This window comes from Xenopus tropicalis, chromosome 3 (assembly GCF_000004195.4).
Source record: "Xenopus tropicalis strain Nigerian chromosome 3, UCB_Xtro_10.0, whole genome shotgun sequence".
Classification (NCBI taxonomy): domain Eukaryota; kingdom Metazoa; phylum Chordata; class Amphibia; order Anura; family Pipidae; genus Xenopus; species Xenopus tropicalis.
The window spans coordinates 7,396,369-7,417,896 of NC_030679.2; the positions used below are offsets into that span (position 1 = coordinate 7,396,369).

Sequence of the window (21,528 nt, forward strand, 5' to 3'; positions counted from 1 at the left end):
AAAACAGTACCTGTACTTGATCCCAACTAAGATATAATTACCCCTTATTGGGGGCAGAACAGCCCTATTGGGTTTATTTAATGGTTAAATGATTCCCTTTTCTCTGTAATAATAAAACAGTACCTGTACTTGATCCCAACTAAGATATAATTACCCCTTATTGGGGCAGAACAGCCCTATTGGGTTTATTTAATGGTTAAATGATTCCCTTTTCTCTGTAATAATAAAACAGTACCTGTACTTGATCCCAACTAAGATATAATTACCCCTTATTGGGGGCAGAACAGCCCTATTGGGTTTATTTAATGGTTAAATGATTCCCTTTTCTCTGTAATAATAAAAAAGTACCTGTACTTGATCCCAACTAAGATATAATTACCCCTTATTGGGGCAGAACAGCCCTATTGGGTTTATTTCATGGTTAAATAATTCCCTTTTCTCTGTAATAATAAAACAGTACCTGTACTTGATCCCAACTAAGATATAATTACCCCTTATTGGGGGCAGAACAGCCCTATTGGGTTTATTTAATGGTTAAATGATTCCCTTTTCTCTGTAATAATAAAACAGTACCTGTACTTGATCCCAACTAAGATATAATTACCCCTTATTGGGGCAGAACAGCCCTATTGGGTTTATTTAATGGTTAAATGATTCCCTTTTCTCTGTAATAATAAAACAGTACCTGTACTTGATCCCAACTAAGATATAATTACCCCTTATTGGGGCAGAACAGCCCTATTGGGTTTATTTCATGGTTAAATGATTCCCTTTTCTCTGTAATAATAAAACAGTACCTGTACTTGATCCCAACTAAGATATAATTACCCCTTATTGGGGCAGAACAGCCCTATTGGGTTTATTTAATGGTTAAATGATTCCCTTTTCTCTGTAATAATAAAACAGTACCTGTACTTGATCCCAACTAAGATATAATTACCCCAGGTGGCAACCCCAGCTTTAGTTTTCCTGATCCCTTTATTGCCAGAATCTCACCGCACCCGTCCTGTTCTCCTGGGAACTCGCAGGGTTAATTAAAGGGCAGATATAACATTCCTCGCTAAATAAAATATGCAGCTGCACATTCAAGACTTGGTTCAGCATCACTGGAAAGTGAAGTGTGTTTTTGTTATTCATTCCTTCTGTTATATAATGGGGGGGGGGGGGGCTTTTCCTTGATCCCGTGCCAAAGCCCATGATGCTACAGGTACCGGCATGTCAGCGCCAGTGTGTGTGTGGCTCCTCGTATGCACCTCTGTTTATATGAAATCTTGTGTATGAAGCATCATATTCACTGCAGGAATCTTGAACTCTCACTGCCCTGACTGACTATGTACTATTTCATTTTTGCAGAGAGAATTCCTGTGCCCCAACACCGACCAACTAATGGGCCCGCAATAATAATAATATGTGTTTTGGGTGAATGAGCAAACTTAGGTTCTTGCTGAATTGTGCTTAGTACAGGGGAATCCCTATGTGCCATAGTTTTATGGTATCTCTCTGTACAGGCTATGAGCAAACTTAGGGGGCTGTTCCTGCTGAATTGTGCTTAGTACAGGGGAATCCCTATGTGCCATAGTTTTATGGTATCTCTCTGTACAGGCTATGAGCAAACTTAGGGGGCTGTTCCTGCTGAATTGTGCTTAGTACAGGGGAATCCCTATGTGCCATAGTTTTATGGTATCTCTCTGTACAGGCTATGAGCAAACTTAGGGGGCTGTTCCTGCTGAATTGTGCTTAGTACAGGGGGATCCCTATGTGCCATAGTTTTATGGTATCTCTCTGTACAGGCTATGAGCAAACTTAGGGGGCTGTTCCTGCTGAATTGTGCTTAGTACAGGGGAATCCCTATGTGCCATAGTTTTATGGTATCTCTCTGTACAGGCTATGAGCAAACTTAGGGGGCTGTTCCTGCTGAATTGTGCTTAGTACAGGGGAATCCCTATGTGCCATAGTTTTATGGTATCTCTCTGTACAGGCTATGGGCAAACTTAGGGGGCTGTTCCTGCTGAATTGTGCTTAGTACAGGGGAATCCCTATGTGCCATAGTTTTATGGTATCTCTCTGTACAAGCTATGGGCAAACTTAGTGGGCTGTTCCTGCTGAATTGTGCTTAGTACAGGGGAATCCCTATGTGCCATAGTTTTATGGTATCTCTCTGTACAGGCTATGAGCAAACTTAGGGGGCTGTTCCTGCTGAATTGTGCTTAGTACAGGGGAATCCCTATGTGCCATAGTTTTATGGTATCTCTCTGTACAGGCTATGAGCAAACTTAGGGGGCAGTTCCTGCTGAATTGTGCTTAGTACAGGGGAATCCCTATGCTGCCATAGTTTTATGGTATCTCTCTGTACAGGCTATGAGCAGTTTATTAGCTTTTAATTATATTATGTTATGGTTTAACTAAGGGTTTAACCACAGAAGAATGCTTGGCCATTCTTCAGACAGACAGCTGACTGCCAAAAGGGGGAATTTCCTTCCCAACAGACACCACCCTTGTTTCCACGGGGGCACCTCAGGCGCTGGATCCACTGGTTCCCATGCGGTGGCTTCAGAGCGGAGAAGATTATTTCAGACCACAAAGCACATTCTGGGTGACGTAAAGAGCCGGCAGCACTTGAAACAAGGCCATTGTGATGCACAGGGGAAGTTGTAACATTCACAGACATTGATGTAAACGTGTCCGCACCTTGAGAGAACGTAAGATACTCCCGTATGGGGACTCGTGGGCTTTAGGGTTGAGCCGCTGAACTGAAGGAAACAGAATAATGCTGGGAAAACTCACAGTATTGACATAAACCTTACGTAAAGCTCTCTAGAGTAAGGGGGAGATTTATCAATCCACGAATGGTCCGAGCGTTCGATCAAAGTCGGAAAGGTTTTTACCCGACTTTTTCGTACTGTGCGTTAAAAATCATGCAACAAAATCGTATTTGTCACGATGAATGCGAAAGTTTTGGATTCATTCATGCAGAGTGCCATTGATTCCTATGGGAGGCTTCCAAAATCATGCACAGAAGGATCAAAGTCGGAAAGGTTTTTACGCGACTTTTTCGTACTGTACGTTAAAAATGACGCGACATTTACTTGGAAGGGTTGAACTTGATGGACTCTGGTCTTTTTTCAACCCTATGTAACTATATATAAATCTCTCTAGAGTAAGTGCCCCAAACTTAATTACAGATGCAAAAACTTTCTCGTTGCACTGAAAAACTCTCAGACATTGTGGAAAATTGGCAAATCATGAAATATACAAGTGATTTCCTCCCTTGGCAACAGGAACATAAACCCAGCAGGAGTACATACATATATATATATATTCTCAGAATGTTTAGATAAAGGCAGGCCGGGGCTCGTGTCTTGCTGTGTATATGTCACGGGGCCACAATGACAAACACGCCAACTAACAGCTGGAGGGAGAGGCCAATAGTGTCACCCCGGGGCAGTTATGTTACAGGCGGCAATGGGGCTGGCGAACAGCTGTTTTATGTACGTTACTGTCGGGAACGCTGCCAACTTGATTTACTACTAGGTGAAAGCCTTGTAGTTGAAATCTAGGGACTTAAAGGTGTAGTTCACCTTGAAATTGTAATAATAAAACAGTACCTGTACTTGATCCCAACTAAGATATAATTACCCCTTATTGGGGGCAGAACAGCCCTATTGAGTTTATTTAATGGTTAAATGATTCCCTTTTCTCTGTAGTAATAAAACAGTACCTGTACTTGATCCCAACTAAGATATAATTACCCCTTATTGGGGGCAGAACAGCCCTATTGAGTTTATTTAATGGTTAAATGATTCCCTTTTCTCTGTAGTAATAAAACAGTACCTGTACTTGATCCCAACTAAGATATAATTACCCCTTATTGGGGCAGAACAGCCCTATTGGGTTTATTTCATGGTTAAATGATTCCCTTTTCTCTGTAATAATAAAACAGTACCTGTACTTGATCCCAACTAAGATATAATTACCCCTTATTGGGGGCAGAACAGCCCTATTGGGTTTATTTCATGGTTAAATGATTCCCTTTTCTCTGTAATAATAAAACAGTACCTGTACTTGATCCCAACTAAGATATAATTACCCCTTATTGGGGCAGAACAGCCCTATTGAGTTTATTTAATGGTTAAATGATTCCCTTTTCTCTGTAATAATAAAACAGTACCTGTACTTGATCCCAACTAAGATATAATTACCCCTTATTGGGGCAGAACAGCCCTATTGGGTTTATTTAATGGTTAAATGATTCCCTTTTCTCTGTAATAATAAAACAGTACCTGTACTTGATCCCAACTAAGATATAATTACCCCTTATTGGGGGCAGAACAGCCCTATTGGGTTTATTTAATGGTTAAATGATTCCCTTTTCTCTGTAATAATAAAACAGTACCTGTACTTGATCCCAACTAAGATATAATTACCCCTTATTGCGGGCAGAACAGCCCTATTGGGTTTATTTCATGGTTAAATGATTCCCTTTTCTCTGTAATAATAAAACAGTACCTGTACTTGATCCCAACTAAGATATAATTACCCCTTATTGGGGCAGAACAGCCCTATTGGGTTTATTTAATGGTTAAATGATTCCCTTTTCTCTGTAATAATAAAACAGTACCTGTACTTGATCCCAACTAAGATATAATTACCCCTTATTGGGGGCAGAACAGCCCTATTGGGTTTATTCAATATTTAAATGATTTTTAGTAGACAGATCCCTTATGTGAAAAACTCCATGTCCCGAGCATTCTGGATAACAGGTCCTATACCTGTACTTATAGTTACACCACTGGTGGTTCTGTTGCACCCCTCCCATAAATAACAGGGGAAAGGCATTACATATATAGGATAGTTAAGGGGTTCCATATGTAGGAAAGTCCCTGCATACTTAGAAAAACATGCAGTGTAACGTACCAGAACGGGTGCTAATTTGCACTTTGCACTGCATTTGGGCTATTTGAAAAGAGTTACATGAAGGGAAACCTTTTATGATACTGTTTCTTCCTATGTGCAGTAGGAATGGGTATTTCTAAAGGTAGGGATCACACTTTTTCCTTTGATTATTTGGCCTACGTAAGAGATTTGGCCGCTGGTCGGGACAAGTGCTTCCTGTTTGCAGTCCAATTCCCTGTGTTAAAGTAGTTAATTGCCCGTCCTTGTACCAACACCGGGAAAGGGGCAGAGGTCAAGTGCTGTTAAATTTCCACTTGGGGACCTGCTTTCAGGACTCTCTGCTTCTTGTCAACTCAGGCCTGGTATTTCCTTGCGGAAGGGCTACATTCCTCCATCTGCTCCATTCCTTTCCGTCTCCTCCACCTGCATTTGCAGCCTGCCCCCTAATCTTTCCATTATGTGAAATACACTGGATTCTGCATAATCCCATAGAGCAGTGATCCCCAACCAGTGGCTCCGGGGCAACATGTTGCTCCCCAACCCCTTGGATGTTGCTCTCAGTGCCCCCAAACCAGGGAGTTATTTTTGAATTCCAGACTTGGGGGCAAGTTTTGGTTGAATAAAAACAAGATTTCCTACCAAATAAAGCCCCCTGTAAGCTGATAGGGTGCATAGAGGCTGCCTAATAGCCAATCACAGCCCTTATTTGGCTCCTCCATGAACTTTTATGGTGCTTGTGTTGCTCCCCAAGTCTTTTTACATTTGACTGTGGCTCCCGAGTAAGAAAGGTTGGGGACCCCAGCTTTAAGCCATCAAACACATTCATTTTCCAACCCCTTGGATGTTGCTCTCAGTGCCCCCAAACCAGGGAGTTATTTTTGAATTCCTGACTTGGGGGCAAGTTTTGGTTGAATAAAAACAAGGTTTTCTACCAAATAAAGCCCCTGTGAGCTGATAGGGTGCATAGATGCTGCCTAATAGCCAATCACAGCCCTTATTTTGCTCCTCCATGAACTTTTATGGTGCTTGTGTTGCTCTCCAATTGACTGTGGCTCACAAGTAAAGGTGGCCTATTGTAGCTGCCGATATGGGTCCCTTGGACCGATTCAGCAGCTTATTGGATGTCGGCCTGCCCGACCGACATCTGGGCTGAAATTGGGCAGATATCGATCGGGCAGGTTAAAAGATTTAGTTGGATCGGGGACTGCATTGGCTCGTTGATGCAGTCCCCAACCCGCCTGCTCCCATTGCTCCCGTTATAATTGATAATTTGGCCCCAGGGCCAAATGATCGAATTAGCCTAAATTCGCCCGATATCGCCCACCCGTAGGTGGGGATATCGGGAGAAGATCCGCTCGCTTGGCGACCTTGCCAAGCGAGCTGATCTTAACGTATATGGCCACCTTAAGAAAGGTTGGGGACCCCTGCCATAGAGGAACAGTATGGCTAAAGGCCCTTTAGAGACCTAATATTTTTTGGGGTGTGGAATTGTGCCAGATGGGGTTGGAGGATGGGACTGTAACTGTGGTATTGTGTTTATAGTAAGGCAAAATGGTTTTGGGTTAAAGAGAAGAGGGCAGGACCAAGCAAGGTGTCTGATTTATCCTGTTTATTCTTTCTGTCCCCCAGGTCCTTCAAACCAGACTTCCTGTTGATCAGGCAGCACGCCTACAGTATGACGCTCGGGGAAGACTTTCGGAGCCTGGTTATAGGGCTACAGTATGGGAACCTTCCAAGCGTCAACTCTCTGTATTCCATATACAACTTCTGCAGCAAGCCCTGGGTGGTAGGTGTCTGTCTTTATTTGTGTATAGGCCAGGGTAGCACTGTCCATAAAGAATCAAATTGTGCTCAGCTGTCAATGTTGAAATCTAAACTACATCCAAATTTGACATATTTTCCTAAAAATGGAACAAAAAAAGCTGAAGAATTGTGTTTTACATAAAGACAAAATAAAAAATCATCTTCATTTCAGTTTCCAGTATTTTGATGAAATGTATAGTCCTGTATTAAAGGGGCACTAAACCCTGCTGCACTGCATGGCTCAACCAAATGTTACTCAGCTGTTGCTGGACTACAAATACCAGAATAATGTAACATATAATGAAGGGTGAGGCATGCTGGGAGCTGTAGTGCAGCTACATCAGGGTTGGATTCTTAAAGAAATATTGCACAATAAAACTTTTCCAAAACATTCCCCCAAATCTTAAGGGCCAACGGCTGCATTAAAATGCAGAAATCCCTCCAATGAGAATCCCAGCTGATGTGAGTAAATCCGGCTCCCTGTTCTCTGTTCCTGCAATTGGAGTTGGGAGCAATAAGCACAGTTTCCTTTGTCCCATGCATGATTCCAGTGTCATATAATAACATAGTAAGTTAGGTTGAAAAAAGACACACATCCATCAAATTCAACCTTAATGCCTATATATAACCTGCTTAACTAGCTCAGGGGCTAGAATCACTAGCAACCCCTATACTTATGCCACTGTGCAAAGATTGGGAGTAGATAGGCCTTTTCCCATTGGCATATCTTTGTCATCACTGGCCTAAAAGGTTTCACACCTTAAAGGTCCCCATACATGGGCCAATTGTAGCTGCCGATATGGGTCCTTTAGACCAATTCGGCAGCTAATCGGCCCGTGTATGGGCACTAACGACGGGCCTGCCCGACTGATATCTGGCCTGAAATCAGGCCGATCTTGATCGGGCAGGTTAAAAAATCAAGTCGGATCGGGGACCACATCAATGAGCTGACTTTGCCTATACCTGTCGTTATAATTTGATCGTTTGGCCCCAGGGCCAAACGATTGAATTAGCCTGGATTCTCCTGATATCGCCCACCGGTAGGTGGGGATATCAGGAGGAGATCCGCTCGCTTGGCGACATCGCCAAGCGAGCGGATCGGCCGTGTATGGGGACCTTAAGCCTAAATTGTCCTTTGTCTCAATTAAATAATAGAGTTGGAAAGTCTTGCAGGAAAGGTGTTGCCTGTCAATATTGCCTCCCCCCCCAAAACAAATGTAAACTTATTCCCAAAAGCACGAGTTGACTCCCCACAAGAATAATGAATGCTTCTGATAATTTAGCTGAGCAAGATCAAGCAGCCAAGCAAATGAAAGAAGTCACATCATTTAACTTTGTTAAGCCCAATTATTTATTTATTTATTTATTTTTTGCTAACTTCACTTGTAAAATGGCGGTGAAGGGAACTGTCAAGCTGGGAAATGCTTTCCAGGGTCTCATCCATCTTTCTCTTCTGTGTCCCTGCTCATTTCTCATTTCCTTGTCAGCGAATTAGCCTCAAGGATCACGGCCCTTGGGGGATATTTATAGTAAGGAGTGGGCTTAAACGTTTAAATATGTCTGTGCATTATAAATAGGCCATCTTTGTGCTCCCAGGCCTCGGTGGGCTATGGCTCCTAGCATTCATTTGTGTGCTAAAAACAGAAATTACATTGGGCAGAAATTTAGCCTAAATTCGCTGAAGAGCAAGAATAAAAATGACCTGTTACTTAGCACTTTATATTGTGAATTTGGAACAATAACTCCCAGTGAACTGAACCTTTTGGTGTTAATATTTTTTGGGAAGAAAAATTACCTTTATAAGGTATCCTCAGCCCTGGTGGCCCAGACCTGACGCATTAAACTTATGCAAGCTCAGGGGATGATGTCGGGTGGGGGACCCTGCAGGGAGTAGGGAGGCTCAGCGGGGGCCCCTGTGGGGTAAGGGTGGCTCAGCATGGGCCCAGTGTGGGGGTTTATGGGGTTCGTGGAATGCGGCCGGGAAGGGGAACCTGTGGGGCCGGTGGGCCCTGCACCCCCCAGTCCGACCCTGTTAACATGCTTGTGTTGCTCTCCATTTGAATGTGGCTAATGGGTATAAAAGGTTGGGGATCCCTAATCTAGACTCTAGCTTCTAGACCAGTGATCCCCACCTAGTGGCTCCGGGGCAACATGTTGCTCCCCAACCCCTTGGATGTTGCTCTCAGTGCCCCCAAACCAGGGAGTTATTTTTGAATTCCTGACTTGGGGGCAAGTTTTGGCTGAACAAAAACAAGATTTCCTACCAAATAAAGCCCCTGTAAGCTGATAGGGTGCATAGAGGCTGCCTCATAGCCAATCACAGCCTTTATTTGGCACCTCCATGAACTTTTATGGTGCTTGTGTTGCTCCCCAAGTCTTTTTACATTTGACTGTGGCTCCCGAGTAAAGGCCCCCATACACAGGCCGATTGTAGCTGCCGATATGGATCCCTTGGACCAATTCGGCAGCTTATCGGCCCGTGTAGGGGCAGAATCGAGGGGCCTGCCCGACCGGTATCTGGCCTAAAATTGGCCAGGTATCGATCGGCCAGGTTTGAAAATTCAGTCGGATCAGGGACCACATCAGCTCGTTGATGCGGTCCCCGAACCGACTGCCCCATTGCCGCCAATATAATTCGATATTTATCAATATATATTTTTTTTTTTATCTACACGCTCCCCGATATCGCCCACCCGTAGGTGGGGATATCGGTTGAAGATCCACTCGCTTGGCGAATCTCGGCATGTATGGGGACCCCTGCTTTAAGCCATCAAACCCATTCATTTTCAGTTTTTGCTCTAAAAACTCAATTAAACACACATTGCACCATTTTTATTTCACTCAAAGTGCCTACAGATTCCCGTCTCTCCTTTTCTTTCGTCCAATCAGCGAAGCCATACAGCACCCAGCTCTGCGTTTTGCACGTCTCCCAAAACCGCTTGCAGTTCCACCGTGAACTAATGACCGGATTGGCAATTAATAACCTTCCTGTTTGAAATATTTGGCACCATTTGCACGCCTGTGGTCGCAGCTCTAACTTCTGTCATTGTCTCTCCAGTTTTCGCAGCTCATAAAGATCTTTCAGAAGCTGGGTGCTGACAAGTTTCCCTTGGTGGATCAGTCCTTTTTCCCTAACCACAAGCAGATGGTGAGTGTCGCCCATGTCTCACATGTTCTTTATAATCGGATGGAGGAGGTCTCTGGGCAGGGTAAAGTGATCCCAAAGCTGATATGTGGCTGGGGGGGCAAGTTATTGTTACAAGGAAATTCTGATCACCGGTCAGATTAATCTTATTTCTATATTGTGGTTACTCAGAAACGTTACACCGCTCAGCCCTCTCATAATATTGTTCCTGGGGACTTTGCTGCCTCTTTAGGAAGTTTTTGCGCTTTTTACCTTGAGGCTGAACCCATGGAAATGTTTTTCTCTCTTTGAAGAGGGAGATGGAAGGTTTGGCAAATGATCAGGGCCATTCATTAAAGAGGCAAATCATTTGCTCACCTGTGGAGCTGCCATGTCGACATGCCGCAAAATGAAAAATCACACTGAAAATTAAACAAAACGAAATTCTTTTCAGGTAGTTTGTAATTTTAATGGATTTGCAAGGCCGCAATCAGAAGCTAAATTGCACTCAGGGGGTATCTAGCAAGGGACTGTGGCTGTGGGTTAGCAGGTATAGTATAGACTTAAATCCATATGCCTCCTCCTCCCCTGTAGGTAGCACAGTAACCCCCAGCATATAAGTACACACCCTAGGGACCATATAATGACTATTTCCAAATACTAACAAACTCCCAGAACAAACCCCTGCCAGGTTCACCTCCCACAGGCAGCATAGGGCAGGCAGAGTATGGCACACACAGGCAGCATAGGGCAGGCAGGGTATGGCACACACAGGCAGCATAGGGCAGGCAGAGTATGGCACACACAGGCAGCATAGGGCAGGCAGAGTATGGCACACACAGGCAGCATAGGGCATGCAGAGTATGGCACACACAGGCAGCATAGGGCAGGCAGAGTATGGCACACACTGGCAGCATAGGGAAGGCAAAGTATGGCACACACAGGCAGCATAGGGCAGGCAGAGTATGGCACACACCGGCAGAGTATGGCACACACAGGCAGCATAGGGCAGGCAAGTATGGCACACACCGGCAGCATAGGGAAGGCAGAGTATGGCACACACAGGCAGCATAGGGCAGGCAGAGTATGGCACACACTGGCAGCATAGGGAAGGCAAAGTATGGCACACACAGGCAGCATAGGGCAGGCAGAGTATGGCACACACACCGCAAGCATAGGGAAGGCAGAGTATGGCACACACAGGCAGCATAGGGCAGGCAGTACATAGTGACATAATGCTGGCACTGCTCCACAGTTTGCCACAGGTTAACAATGTGGGGGCTCACAGTCTGAGCCTGAGGTGTGAACAATGCAGGGACTAAAAGGTGTTAACAGTACAGGGAATTGCACGTATAAACAATACAGGGGTTTACAATTCAAATCTGAGTTGTGAACAATGCAGGGGGGCAGTTAATCTCAGTATTTAAAGCTTATAAAGGTAAGCAGTGACAGGTCTCGGGCCGCCAGTTGGACTGCACTGATCTGGATAATGTTAGATACCACAACTTGGCACTAAAACAGCAATGGTTTAAAACACTACATTTGAAAAAAAGTAAGAAAATATCGATATTTTCATTTTCTGCCACTTTTTCCTGAGGGAGTTTTACTAAACAAACAATATTGTTATTATTTGATGGGATCCTTCGACTTCATTCTACTTTTGTGATTGGGGGGGGCCCTCCTGCTCAGCTTCACTTTTATGACATCAGGTTTCTTTGTGACACTTGGGACCTTCGGAAGGTTTGTTTTGGCCAGAGAGATCGCTGAGAAAGGGGAGATTCTGTGGAGCGTTCTGTGACCCCCGTGACACCGCTAATTGCAGTTATATATTATTCAGGGGGTATGAAAATAAAAGGGAAAGTATCGTAGGTATAATTGGTAACATTAATATCGGGAGCGTTTTATCTCCAATGAGAACCATTTTTCTTCCTAAACAGATTTAAGTGCTTAAACTCTGGGAAAGTACTAAGGAATGTACCAAAATACGTCTTTTTAGATAAAGCACAGACTTGGGGGGGGCATAATCAGCCTTGGTTATATATATATACTGTATATATATATATATATATATATATATATATATATATATATATATATGTATAATGGTTATAAATGGTGTGTAATGTCTTCAGTTACAGTTGGCATTTAGCGATATCACTTCTATTAATTAGTAAAACCATTAGTTTTGCATTAAAGTATAACAATGTCACCTGTGGCCTTGTGCCTTTATATGGTTATGGTACTACTGGGTATCAGTATATTGTATTAAATATAACTTATTCAAAGGGACACCATAAGGTTTTCTTAATTTCTCTTTGTTTAGTCTGTATTAATGGCCTAATATATAATGAATTATTTCCTACTTTGTTGCCCCTAGCTTCTATAAGGTTTTACTAACTTATCTTGCAGTTACAGTGTTGCCTAAACTGCCATTGTTCTCAGACTCAATTACCATAAAACTATGGCACATAGGGATTCCCCTGTACTAAGCACAATTCAGCAGGAACAGCCCCCTATGTTTGCCCATAGCCTGTACAGAGAGATACCATAAAACTATGGCATATAGGGATTCCCCTGTACTAAGCACAATTCAGCAGGAACAGCCCCCTAAGTTTGCTCATAGCCTATACAGAGAGATACCATAAAACTATGGCACATAGGGATTCCCCTGTACTAAGCACAATTCAGCAGGAACAGCCCCCTAAGTTTGCTCATAGCCTGTACAGAGAGATACCATAAAACTATGGCACATAGGGATTCCCCTGTACTAAGCACAATTCAGCAGGAACAGCCCCCTAAGTTTGCCCATAGCCTGTACAGAGAGATACCATAAAACTATGGCACATAGGGATTCCCCTGTACTAAGCACAATTCAGCAGGAACAGCCCCCTAAGTTTGCTCATAGCCTGTACAGAGAGATACCATAAAACTATGGCACATAGGGATTCCCCTGTACTAAGCACAATTCAGCAGGAACAGCCCCCTAAGTTTGCCCATAGCCTGTACAGAGAGATACCATAAAACTATGGCACATAGGGATTCCCCTGTACTAAGCACAATTCAGCAGTAACAGCCCCTAAGTTTGCTCATAATAGAAATTCGGCTGTTAAAGTTACCAGGAGAAGCTTTTTGCCGCCCCTGTGCAAGTGGCAGTAGGAACAGTATGTTGGGAAATAATAAAGCATGTGGTGTCCTTGCCCAAAAAGGTGTGAAGTGCTGTTGACTTATTTATTGTTCCCACTTAAAAAAGTCACATTGTGCCCAAGACTCACTTCAACCGCCTTAAGAATGTTGTGTGGCCGCATTGTACATACTGTCCAACTGTAATAACCGTAGTCCCACCCCTGGCTAAACCTACAGGGGATCTTTCACCTATTTCCCCAGAGCTTTCAGCTTGATGAGAACTTTATTTTGGCAATAAAGTCTTTCAAGGGCTGCTGGGAGTTTTAGATCTCCAAGCGAGCAGATCTTCTCCCGATATCCCCACCTCTGGGTGGGCAATATTGGGTGAATTTAGGCTAATTCGGGCGTTTGGCCCTGGGGCCAAAAGATCAAATTAGAACGTCGGTAATAGGCGCAGTGGGTTCGGGGACCGCATCAACGAGCCAATGAGGTCCCCGATCCGACTAAATTTTTAACCTGCCCGATTGATATCTGCCCGATTTCAGGCCAGATATCGGTCGGGCAGGCCCGTCGTTTGTGCCCCTACACGGGCTGATAAGCTGCCGATTCAGTCTAAGGGACCCATATCGGCAGCTACAGTGGCCACCTTAAGTTAAACATAAACCTACAGTAAAAGGGTTGGCTTCCTAAACATTGCCTTTCCCGACAAAGTTTAAAGCATTCTGGGATATGTATAGATTGGAATGGGGTTCCGCATGGTTTTACTTCCCCTTTAACTTAATAATCAAACAGAAGCGGTCTTGGCACAAATGAATATAAGCTTTTCTTACTGTATATCTCAGCACTCAAATGGCCGCCCCAGGAAGGCATGAATAGGAACAGGCACGGAGAGGGGAGCCTCATTATTCAGCAAGTTTATAAATCTTTATTTTTTAGTATAAATAAACATTGGCATAAAATATGTCACAACCCATAGCCCCTCCAACCCCCCAGAGATCAACCCCCCCCCCCTACAAAATGGTACAGACAGAATCCATCCGTTTAACAAAACAAAATGGGGTTAAACAAAAGGAAGACGCCGAAGCGAACAGCAAAATCTGAAGCCAATGAGCCCACCTGGAGATAAAAGGGTTAAAGCAATGGGATGTGTACCCCCCCTTCAGCACTTGGCATCTATACATACATGTATAGATAAAATACATTTTTGAATATGGGATATTAAAATGGCTCCCCCACTGTGAGTGACAAAAACACAGGGGGAACGTCTCCATAATAAGAGTGCATGTATGTATGGGTGGGAGCTGCCATATTCCTCTTCTTAGACCGTATAGTATGATAATACACCTCTTTGTATATTTGTATTTATACATATGGGTAGGGGGTGCCATAGTGTTTCCCTTAGACAGTACAGTATGGGGGTACAGCTTATTGTGTGCCCAGAACATTCCCTCTCTGTATATTTGTATTTATACATATGGGTAGGGGGTGCCATAGTGTTTCCCTTAGACAGTACAGTATGGGGGTACAGCTTATTGTGTGCCCAGAACATTCCTTCTCTGTATATTTGTATTTATACATATGGGTAGGGGGTGCCATAGTGTTTCCCTTAGACAGTACAGTATGGGGGTACAGCTTATTGTGTGCCCAGAACATTCCTTCTCTGTATATTTGTATTCCCAGAACATTGCACATGGGAAATAATATGGCAGCTCCTACCCATATGTATAAATACAAATATACAGAGAAGGAATGTTCTGGGCAAATGCTATGTTCATACATGTTTATTTAAGCATCAATAAAATAAACAGAAGAGTATGATCACACTACAGTGCTGGAGGGGAGCACACATTATCACAATGTCACAAAGAAAAAGGGAGTTTACACTGCAAAGGTAAAGGGGAATTCTCTCTGCAAAATATAGCATATATATTTATAAAATATCCGCAATATAATGTACCAAAACTCTAAATATCATAATCACTTTTATAATATTACAAAAAAAAAAAAAAAACTACTCCCTACTCGGAATGAAGTGAAGATATATTAAACCTTTTCCTCTTCAAAGATAAATAAGAGAAAAAAAAAATATATATATATATATATATATAAAACAGAAAACTTGTTATATCACAATTTCTCAGTAAAATATATAGGTTTGTCATCACCCATTCGGTCAGAACGGACACACACACCTAAGGGTTAAAAAAAAAAAAATTTCAAAAGCAAAAAAAGATTTATATTAAAGATCTACATAAAATGTATTTATAATATATCCAGTCTGCGCTAAAACGAATAAAAACCCTTCACTCTACCCCTTTGCAAAGGTTCTGGCTTGTAAATGGTTAAACAAGGTGGCAGGAATAAGCCGTAAAGGGATATTGTCATCGACAAAATAAACAGGTATAGGACCTGTTATCCAGAATGCTCGGGACCAAGGGTTTTTCGGATAAGGGGTCTTTCCATAATTTGGATCTCCATACCTTAAGTCTACTAAAAAAATCAATAAAACATTAATTAAACCCAATAGGGCTGTTCTGCCCCCAATAAGGGGTAATTATATCTTAGTTGGGATCAAGTACAGGTACTGTTTTATTATTACAGAGAAAAGGGAATCATTTAACCATTAAATAAACCCAATAGGGCTGTTCTGCCCCAATAAGGGGTAATTATATCTTAGTTGGGATCAAGTACAGGTACTGTTTTATTATTACAGAGAAAAGGGAATCATTTAACCATTAAATAAACCCAATAGGGCTGTTCTGCCCCAATAAGGGGTAATTATATCTTAGTTGGGATCAAGTACAGGTACTGTTTTATTATTACAGAGAAAAGGGAATCATTTAACCATTAAATAAACCCAATAGGGCTGTTCTGCCCCAATAAGGGGTAATTATATCTTAGTTGGGATCAAGTACAGGTACTGTTTTATTATTACAGAGAAAAAGGAAATCTGTTGAATTATTTGATTAAAATGGGGTCTATAGGAGATGGGCTTTCCATAATTTGGAGCTTTCTGGATAATGGGTTTCCGAATAAGGGATCCCATACCTGTACATAGAAGACTGCCTTCTCCTGTAGCCTCAAGAGAGCTTCGATAGTGGTGCGTTAAAGGGTTAAATAAAGGGGCAGTTCACCCAATTAACTTTCAATTTTACATTTCTGGGGTCCGTGCCCCCCAACAACCGTTTTAAAATAGTTGGATAGAAAAAGTAGTAGAAAATAAAGACCAAGTGAAAAGTTGCTGGAAAGAAATGAATAAAACCCCTTTAAAGACAAACAAATGATTCATGGCATAGTAAACCACTGTATAAATATATGAAATATGCCAAAAAGAAAAAGAGGTACAAGATGTATTAAAGGTGCATTTAAAACAACGGGGCTATAAAATGGGGACGACAATATCCCTTTATACAGATTACGATTAGTGTCTCTAGTGGCCTGGAGGTGCTACTGCGCGTCAATATGAATTTAAAAATATGAAGTTGACCAGTTTGGGTAAATTCCCAGAATCCACCGCCATCAAAATAATGACTTGTCCCATGAAAATAGAATTCTAAAACTATCCGCACCCCAGGCCACCAGAGCAGGGTTATTCCTCTCAGTTACTATCTCTTGCCACAAGAGGGAGCCACTTACAAAACGTCTTTCCCCTTTCTAGGCAGAACCCATTACATCTTGGAGGTAAACTGCCCCCTTTAATAGCTAAAAGGTTTGCCACTGACCTGCAAGGCATTAGTTCCATATACTTACCCCCCTGGCACAGTTACTGCCTTGGTGCCGTGGGGGGGGGGGGGGGGTGATAGAATCGGCAGTTTCAGTTAAAACCATTAGTGCAAAAATAATGACCTTTTGTTGCCCATTGAACTTAATAATTGGCCTACGCTGGACTAAACACCCCCATAAGGAGGGTAAAATGGTGCAATATCAGCATTTTCACATTATCACATAATAGTTTGTATATTTTAGCTTCCCTTTCCTATGGGGGTGAGCCCCCGCCAGTTGTACAATGTTACATATAGTGGTTTATAGTAGGAGTTTGACTCTTTCAATGCACTTTTCATTCTTTTATATCCTTTTCCCAACCATGATACAGCACCTCTTGTGGCAGCGGAGTGGAACTGCAAGGAAATAAACAGGGTAGAGCAAATTCACAGCCAGAGACTTTGACAACCACAAAACCTACACTGCTCTGTGTCTTCTCCTTACCCCTCAACAACAAGTAGAAAAGGCTGCTGATAAAGAGTTTGATACGGCCCAATATCTGAGCGCTCTTCAATATATAAAGAGAAAGAAAAAAATGCAAAAAACTGAACCAGACCCTACAAAGAACATTCTGCTCACATCTGGCTGAAATGGGTGATTTTAAACAAAAAAAAAAAGTGATTACAAAATATGCTTTTCAATACGATGGCAAACGATAAGTGTTCCAAGTGCTAGGTTTTTTTTGCAAGAAATTAGCCGTAATTTCTTTGCCTTTATTATCGGATCAGGGAATTACTGTCCATTGCAGCTTCTGGGCCCAGGCAGAGGTCAGGCTCAGGGGTCTGTGGTGTTTATTGTGGTTTTGTCTGGGGGCGCCCATCCTCTGTACCAGCTGCAGTAGCCTTCCTTCTGCTTGATGCAGGCATAGTTCTTGGACTGGTAGCCAGGGTAGCCGAAGTTGGAGAGCATGTCTGTCCAGAGGCACTCGTTCTTGGAGGTGATGAAACAGGGAAGGTAGTAGCAAGGTTTGATCTGTAACACAAGATGAACCCAGTAAGCATTTCATGGTTGTAAATCTTGGACTTCCATCAAGAAACGTCAGAGTTCCATGAGAAGAAGGAGCCCAGCTCAGGACCAAGAGCCGAAGGAGCCCAGCTCAGGACCAAGAGCCGAAGGAGCCCAGCTCAGGACCAAGAGCCGAAGGAGCCCAGCTCAGGACCAAGAGCCGAAGGAGCCCAGCTCAGGACCAAGAGCCGAAGGAGCCCAGCTCAGGACCAAGAGCCGAAGGTGCCCAGCTCAGGACCAAGAGCCGAAGGTGCCCAGCTCAGGACCAAGAGCCGAAGGTGCCCAGCTCAGGACCAAGAGCCGAAGGTGCCCAGCTCAGGACCAAGAGCCGAAGGAGCCCAGCTCAGGACCAAGAGCGGAAGGAGCCCAGCTCAGGACCAAGAGCCGAAGGAGCCCAGCTCTGAAAACTGAACTTAAAATCTCCATTGTCCAAGACTAAGACAAGACTCAAAGCAACAGTACATGAGACCCAGGGAAGACCATGGTACTGGCAGTAATACTTATTTTCCCCAACAGACCTAGACTCCCACCCCACCAAAAGGAGGAACATGCATGAGCACTGGCTAAACTTTGGATAAATGCATTGAGGCTACAAGTTATACCACTAGAAAGGATAGGCACTAATAGTTTGTGCTTAAGAGCTTAAAGCTCTTTGTCTGGAAGCTTTTCTACCTCCTCTTACTGCAAAATCAAGCATATGGAGTACGAGGGCAATAAATTCACCCTTGGATCAGATACTGTACACCCAGATAATCCCAGACTCACCTTACAGGTGCAACCAAGAGGGTATCGGTGATTCAGTCCTTTCCGTTGGGCGAAGGTCAGCTTCTCCCACCTCTCTATTAAATTACACAGCCCGGTGTACACCTTCCCTTCATATACACGACCTGAGGAAGGAAATACAACGTTTCTGCAAATTACCATTAAAAGCTTTCATGGCACCACGACCAGTCTTGGATTGTGGGTGGCCATTCTATAACAATGTAAAAGTTAACTTGAAGGTGAACATCCCCTTTAATAGTGTAACTGCCTGGCTCTGGCACAGCCAACTTGTGATAGTTGGAAACACATGACAAAACCCACCTGTTATCAGATACTGATATTTGTTGACCTCCAGCTTCACGCCGCACAGGCTCTCCGAGGCCTCGGTGTAGATGTACTGGACTTGGGGCATCTTATTAAAGCCACGGTACATCTGGAGGAAGAGAGGAAGGAGAAGTCCATTTACTGAGACGATCCACTTGTTTAGCTCTATAGTGGAGTCCATTGTGCACTCAGAACATATCTTTCTCTGTATTTTGTCAGGCCCAGACTGGCAATCTGTGGATTCTGGCAAATGCCAGAGGGGCTGCTGTAAGAGCCATAGTCAGTCACTGTTTATTGGGCTGGGGGGGGCTGTTTGGGCCTCTGTCTATCTGAAATACCAGGCCTACTTTGTATCCCAGTCTAGACCTGTGTACACATATTGGTGAGTGTGTATTGACAGCCATGGCAACAGCTGCAATTAAAACAGTGCATTCTATTTATGCCCACTAGATGGTGATGTTTCATACAAGCCTATACAGAATAACTCATCCTGAAACCCTATACACAAAATCTGTTTCATGGTTAACCACAGTCCATATCTGCAGAAGCCATCGGTGCCAATGGTGTACAACTTAGGAGTATAGGGAAAAATCTAACACTGTGCCAAATTCACTGGATATTTAAAAATCAAATCTCAGCCACGGCAGAGGCTTTTAGGGTGAAGTCAGCATTGGCCGGCGATGAAACGTTCTCGTATCTCAGTGTCCAGCCACAGAGCCATCTGTATTTGATAAGGGGAATAAATCATGGCCCCAAAGCTGGGAAACAGAGCGCTGTCAGACACACTCAATGAAAACCAAGGCACGGACTGGGGGAAATACCCGACTGCTGCACCTGAATTCCACCAGAGCCAAAACCAATGCACCGACTGGGGTAAATACCCGACTGCTGCATCTGAATCCCACCCGAGCCAAAACCAATGCACCGACTGGGGTAAATACCCGACTGCTGCATCTGAATCCCACCCGAGCCAAAACCAATGCACCGACTGGGGTAAATACCCGAGTGCTGCATCTGAATTCCACCCGAGGCACCAACTGGGGGAAAATATCCGACTGCTGTATCTGAATTCCACCCGAGGCAAAACCAATGCACCGACTGTGGGAAATACCCGACTGCTCCATCTGAATCCCACCCGAGGCAAAACAAAGGCACCGACTGCTTCATCTGAATCCCACCTGAGGCAAAACCAAGGCACCGACTGCTTCATCTGAATCCCACCCGAGGCAAAACCAAGGCACCGACTGGGGGAAATACCCGACTGCTGCATCTGAATCCCACCCGAGCCAAAACCAAGGCACCGACTGCTTCATCTGAATCCCACCCGAGGCAAAACCAAGGCACCGACTGGGGGAAATACCCGACTGCTGCATCTGAATCCCACCCGAGCCAAAACCAAGGCACCGACTGGGGGAAATACCCGACTGCTCCATCTGAATCCCACCCGAGCCAAAACCAAGGCACCGACTGTGGGAAATACCCGACTGCTCCATCTGAATCCCACCCGAGCCAAAACCAAGGCACCGACTGTGGGAAATACCCGACTGCTCCATCTGAATCCCACCCGAGCCAAAACCAAGGCACCGACTGTGGGAAATACCCGACTGCTCCATCTGAATCCCACCCGAGGCAAAACCAAGGCACCGACTGGGGGAAATACCCGACTGCTGCATCTGAATCCCACCCGAGCCAAAACCAATGCACCGACTGGGGGAAATACCCGACTGCTCCATCTGAATCCCACCCGAGCCAAAACCAAGGCACCGACTGGGGAAATACCCGACTGCTCCATCTGAATCCCACCCGAGCCAAAACCAAGGCACCGACTGGGGGAAATACCCGACTGCTCCATCTGAATCCCACCCGAGGCAAAACCAAGGCACCGACTGGGGGAAATACCCGACTGCTGCATCTGAATCCTACCCGAGCCAAAACCAAGGCACCGACTGTGGGAAATACCCGACTGCTCCATCTGAATCCCACCCGAGCCAAAACCAAGGCACCGACTGTGGGAAATACCCGACTGCTCCATCTGAATCCCACCCGAGCCAAAACCAAGGCACCGACTGTGGGAAATACCCGACTGCTCCATCTGAATCCCACCCGAGGCAAAACCAAGGCACCGACTGGGGGAAATACCCAATCAGCCCAGGAATGTGTTTAAATTCATAAGTATTAAAAAAAAAAAAATCTATATTTTGCTTTTCACTCAACGCCACATTGGGCCCTTAATATGCCTGGGGGGCCCCCCAGCAGCCGCAGGGTCAGCTTCACTTGTTTTTTTTCCAATGCTAATATTTTTCCAGCAGATATTACTATTTACTTTCCCAGTGTGCACGGGATAAGAAATATGAATTGCACAGAGACTCGAGAGTAAACAGTCCTATCGGCCGGAATGATATTTTCATTTACACGGGAAGCAGGACAGAGGGGAGGGGGGTGGCTGGGCTCCAACTGCCTCCAATGGGGTCATTTAACCCCTGCAGTGCCGAGAAAGAACGAACAAGGGGCGAAGGAGTGTATATTGTGGAAGAACTCGTACATGATCCTAAATGGATACAGCTAAAGCCTGCAGCCCTATGAATAAAGGAATCTCTTACATGCCTTTGATGTAACAGCACCCAGCAATTGCCTTATTATTCACTTTAACCCATCCCGTGGCACCCTTCTCAATACAAAGAGCCTACAGTTAGGAATCTATATACTCTGCATTGCTAGTGCTACTCCTCTAT

The 21,528-nt window shown here is 44.1% G+C and overlaps 2 protein-coding genes across 2 annotated transcripts in view; one reads left to right on the forward strand and one right to left on the reverse strand.

Annotated features, from left to right (window-relative positions):
* The window catches only part of syn3 (synapsin III), a 151,983-nt gene that overhangs the window by 60,055 nt on the left and 70,400 nt on the right, over positions 1-21,528 (forward strand). Inside the window, 2 exon segments of the mRNA NM_001130325.1 lie at positions 6,523-6,679; positions 9,755-9,844. Coding sequence (NP_001123797.1) covers positions 6,523-6,679; positions 9,755-9,844 — 247 coding nt within the window.
* The window catches only part of timp3 (TIMP metallopeptidase inhibitor 3), a 35,414-nt gene continuing 30,071 nt past the window's right edge, over positions 16,186-21,528 (reverse strand). The window contains exons 3-5 of the mRNA XM_002940320.4: positions 18,794-18,905; positions 18,476-18,597; positions 16,186-17,677 (exon numbers count right to left, since the gene is read on the reverse strand). Of these exons, the coding sequence (XP_002940366.1) occupies positions 17,480-17,677; positions 18,476-18,597; positions 18,794-18,905 (432 nt within the window). The 3' untranslated portion in view covers positions 16,186-17,479. The remainder of the gene's footprint in view (positions 17,678-18,475; positions 18,598-18,793; positions 18,906-21,528) is intronic.